This window comes from Columba livia, unplaced genomic scaffold (assembly GCF_036013475.1).
Source record: "Columba livia isolate bColLiv1 breed racing homer unplaced genomic scaffold, bColLiv1.pat.W.v2 Scaffold_141, whole genome shotgun sequence".
NCBI lineage: Eukaryota > Metazoa > Chordata > Aves > Columbiformes > Columbidae > Columba > Columba livia.
In genome coordinates, this window is record NW_027043037.1 from 207,604 (window position 1) to 211,713 (window position 4,110).

The window sequence follows — 4,110 nt, forward strand, 5'->3', positions numbered from 1 at the left end:
GCAGAAAAGCAGCCGGCAGCGGCCAGATGACCCGACAGCCACGGTAAAAGGATGGGAGAGGGTTTCCTACCCCGCAGGGCTGCGAGGGATCCTGGGGTCTGGGAGCATCCCAGTTTGGGGGCCAAGGGACACCCCCACGAAGGCTAAGCCTGCCCCTGCCCCCATCTCGCTGGCCAGGCCCAAGGGACAGAAGGTCAAGGCAGAGCGGAAGGAGCTGGGGAAGCAGCCGGAGCCGACCCAGGCCGAGCTGGAGCAGTTTGCGGCCAAGTACGTGAATAAGTTGGTGATGGAGACAGCGCAGCAGCTGCAGGCAGAGGTGAAGCCTGGGGGCAGCGCTCCCAGCCCCCGCTGGCTCGGGGGGAGTCCTGGCGGGGTCCCGGCCACGTCCCCTGGCTGGATGGGGCCATGGAGCCTCCACGGCACCTGGGCTTGTGGGCGGCACCCAGCCCGGCTCAGAGCTGATTCCTCCTCCCCTGCCAGCAGGTGGACGAGCCGAGGGCGACGGTGCAGAGCGGGGGACACGAGCACGCAGGGTGCCACTTCTGCAGCCCGGACACCAGGGTGCTGCTGGGGAAGCTCCTCCAGCGCTGCGAGAAGCTCGAGGAGCAGGTGGAGTCCCTGGCCCAGAAGGCGGGCGGCAAGGTGGACAATTATCCAAAGTGGAGGAGACAGGTAAGGAGATGCGGTGTAGGGGGCTTGAGCTGCCAGGACCCCCCAGGCATTTCTGCTTTGCTCTAACGTGGGGGAGCCCCTCGCTGCCCCCCTAATTGGCTTGTCGGAGTCAGCAGCACGGAAGGGAATTAAAGCCTTGGAGCAAATGTCCTGCTTGCACTGAGGGCCCGTGGCCATCAGCCAAAATACCCTGGGTCAGCCCCCGTGGGGCAGCCACCCCCTTGCTCAGCACCGCCTTGTCCTCTTAGTCCCTGCAGCAGGACGAGCAGCTCAAGTGCCTCCAGACCAGCATCGTGCAGCTCCAAAAAGGCTACGAGAAGTTGAGCTCGGACCTTGCAAACCTGCAGCAGGATCGCCAGCAGGAGCAGAATGACGTCAAGGTGGGTGGCTGTAACGCGCAGGCAGAGCCCAGGCTGGGACCCCAAGGGGTCTGTCCCCCTGCCACCCTGCTCGCAGCCCTGCACAGCTTCCCCATGCCTTTCCTGGAGGTTTCTGATGGGGTGGGGAGGCAGGGGGTGCTCGGCTGGCCGGGGGCAGCTCCGACCCTGCCGTGGCATCACGGGCTGCTGTCTGCCTTGGAAGGCTCTGTCCCAGGCCCTGGGGAGGCTGGAGAAGAAGCAAGCAGACAAGGAGGAGCTGCTGGTGCTGGGAATCGATGAGGTACGGGCTCAAGGGGCCCCGGTGCCAGTCAAGGGTGTCCCGCGCAGGGTGACAAACACCCCTTGTCCCTTGGGTGCCGGCTGGCAGAACCAGCCAGGGGGAGGGAGGATTTCTAGCCCGGCTGCAGGTCCCTTGCCAGGTCCCTCTGTGACCCCGAGTCCCTTCGGCTGGTGGGACCAACGCCACGGGGGTGATGGGGTGAACAGGACCACGTAGCCACTTCCCCTCTCCTGTTGTCTCTGCATCCTGTCCCCACCGCTCTCCTGCCTTTCCCTGTTGCTAGAAAGCAGACAAAGCCGCCCTGGCTGACAAAGTCAGTCGCAGCCAGCTTGAGGCGTGCGTGGAGCGGCTGACCAACATGATGGAGGAGGTGACGAGCCGGGTGACGGGCCAGGAGAACGGCTGGCTCCAGTTCCAGAAAGAGCTGCAGAGACAGATGGACTGCAAGGTGAGGGCTCGTGCCCTCCACGCAGCACTGGCACCTTGGGGCCTGGCAGCCTAAGGCAGCATCCTTGCGAGGGTCCCCCCTCCCGGCTGTGCCCCCGGGGACCGCCGTGTCCCATCCTGGGGTAGCTGGCTGAGGGTGTCACCCGTCCACAGCTGGACCGCCGGGAGCTGGGGGCGTTCCGGAAGCAGCAGGAGGAGCGGTGGAAGAGCCTCAGCGGGCAGCTCCAGGAGCAGGCGCTGCAGGCAGAGCGTGACAATGCCGCTGGGATTAGGAAGTGAGTGCCATGGGGACAGTGGCGGCTTTGGCAGTGCTGGCCCTGTTCCTGCTGGCTGTCCCGGCTTGTGCCGGTGTGGTACCTGGCGTGGGAGCCATGTGGGCAGCGCCCCTGGGGATGCTGAGCAAGTGGCTGTGCCTTGTGCTCCTTCCAGCTGCAGCTTCGCAGCGATAGAGGCGGCACAATGAGGGGCACGTGTGGGAGGAGCCCTCCTCAACCAGTCTTGGGGGGTGGGTGCAGAGGCTTTTTGTGGCTGGTGTGCAGGTGGGGCTGTGCCCCCCAGGAGCTCCCCAGCCCTTTTCTCCCCCCTCCAGGCAGCTGCTGCCTGGTTTCCATTGCCTGTCCTGTGACCGGCCCCTCAACATGCTGGCGCCTGGACCGTGAGTAACTGCCCCCCGAAAAGGGAGCACCCCCCGACCCCTCCCTGGCGTCGAGTGACACATGGGGTGCCACCGGCCGGGCACTGAGCACCCCCATGTCCTGTCCCACAGGGAGCGGACGGGCGAGTGCAGATACCCCACTGTTCCGCGGAGCTGCGGGGGCCCACACACCGTCACGCCCCCGCGCTTCCAGCCCCAACCGCCCAGCACCCCACGGCCGTCCCCATCCAGCGCCCGCCGCCCCAACAAGGTAGGGATGACAGAGGTGGGGAGGGGGATGCTGAGCCTGCGGGGGGATCTGTGCCTCAGTTTCCCCGGGGAGAGCTGGCTGGGGGAGGGTTGCTGGGGGATGCGGAACGGGGCCCCGTGTTTGGGTCACACGCTCTCCCCTTCCCAGAAGGACGCGATGCAGCTGTCGGGCCAGGACGGCACTGACGGGAAGCGGCAGGACGAGCAGCTCTCCATGATGGGGGGCTCTCAGCTGCCCACAACACCAACGGCCACCCCAGAGACCTCGACCTCGAGGAGCCAGAAAAGTATGGCCCTGTCAGGGCACCGGGGGGCAGAGGACACCCCGCTGTCTGGGGGGACGGGTCTGTGCCCACAGCTGGGCAGGGTTGGACGGGGGTCTGGGCTCTGGGCTGGGCTGTGGGGGCAGCACTGGCTGCTGGGGCAGCCGGTCCCTGTGGTGGAGCTGGAGGGAGCTGGGGGGACATGGGGGGTGGTGCTGGGCAGTGTGGGACAACAGCCTGTGTGCTTCAGGGTGGGGGCAGGACCCTGTTGGTGGGTGTCTGTGGCTGACCCTGCCCCTCGCCCCCAGGCACCGCCTCCCCGCTGCTGTTAGCCGTGCTGAAGCGCCGACCAGCCTCATCTCCCGGACGCCTCACCCAGGCACCGAAGCTGCTGCCGCCCATCCAGCCCCCCCGCAGCGAAACAACCCCCTGACAGCCGGGCAGGACGGGGGTCCCGGCCCCGGTCCCACCGCCCCGGGCGCTGAGCAGGCAGCGGCTGCAATAAATGGCGATGGGCAACCAAGCGCCGGTGTGGTCTGAGTGGGGGTCCCTGGGGCAGGATGGCAGAAAGCCCCCTGTGTTTGCTTTTCCAGGAGAAAAATAAGTGCTAAAAAGGCGCTTTGGGGTGCCCAGGTGGATCCAGTGGTATCCAGGGTCCCCAGAGGGAGCACGGGGAGCAAACCAGTGGGCACCAGGGCAGAGCCAGCAGAGGCCCATCCTGCACCCCGGCTGGGGCTGAGGTGTCCATGGGCTTCAGAAGCACCCCCTGGCACTAACTGGGGGGACGGGGTGAGGGGGGAACCAGGGGGCTGTGCAAGAAGCCGGGCTGGCTGTCGGCAGCCGGAGGAGGGGAGCGCTTTGCTCTGGGTCGGGGGATCCAGAACTGGGGGGACGCAGCAGCTTCGTGCCCCGCCCCGGGGTGCCCACAGCCGCCGTGTCGCAGCGCTTTGCAGTGGCAGGAAAGCACCGGGCAGCTCGAGTTGATGGGCGCTCAGTTTCCCCAGCCAGGCGATGCCGGCGGTGCCAGCCCAGCCACCCAAGGCCCTACAAGAGACAAGGGCTGTTCATACAGCCAAGCAAAAGTGTGGCCCGTGGGCAGGGGAGCTGCCAGCCCTGCCTGCCCTGCCTGCACAGGCAGGAGGAAAGCCCCTGAGCAAACCTCCT

The 4,110-nt window shown here is 66.8% G+C and overlaps 1 protein-coding gene across 1 annotated transcript; it reads left to right on the forward strand.

Annotated features, from left to right (window-relative positions):
* Positions 1-2,363: 2,363 nt before the first annotated feature.
* Positions 2,364-3,469, forward strand: LOC135577827 (taperin-like). The gene is made up of 4 exons (XM_065047949.1): positions 2,364-2,434; positions 2,546-2,684; positions 2,832-2,970; positions 3,255-3,469. Exons 1-4 carry the CDS (start codon positions 2,418-2,420, stop codon positions 3,377-3,379), a joined length of 420 nt encoding a protein of 139 aa, XP_064904021.1. The 5' UTR covers positions 2,364-2,417; the 3' UTR covers positions 3,380-3,469.
* The last annotated feature ends 641 nt before the right edge of the window (positions 3,470-4,110 follow it).

Excerpts from the sequence above, each read along its gene's own strand:
- LOC135577827 (XM_065047949.1), top strand. Across the intron at positions 2,685-2,831 it reads GCGCCCGCCGCCCCAACAAG|AAGGACGCGATGCAGCTGTC; the intron begins GTAGGGATGACA and ends TCCCCTTCCCAG. Across the intron at positions 2,971-3,254 it reads GACCTCGAGGAGCCAGAAAA|GCACCGCCTCCCCGCTGCTG; the intron begins GTATGGCCCTGT and ends CCTCGCCCCCAG.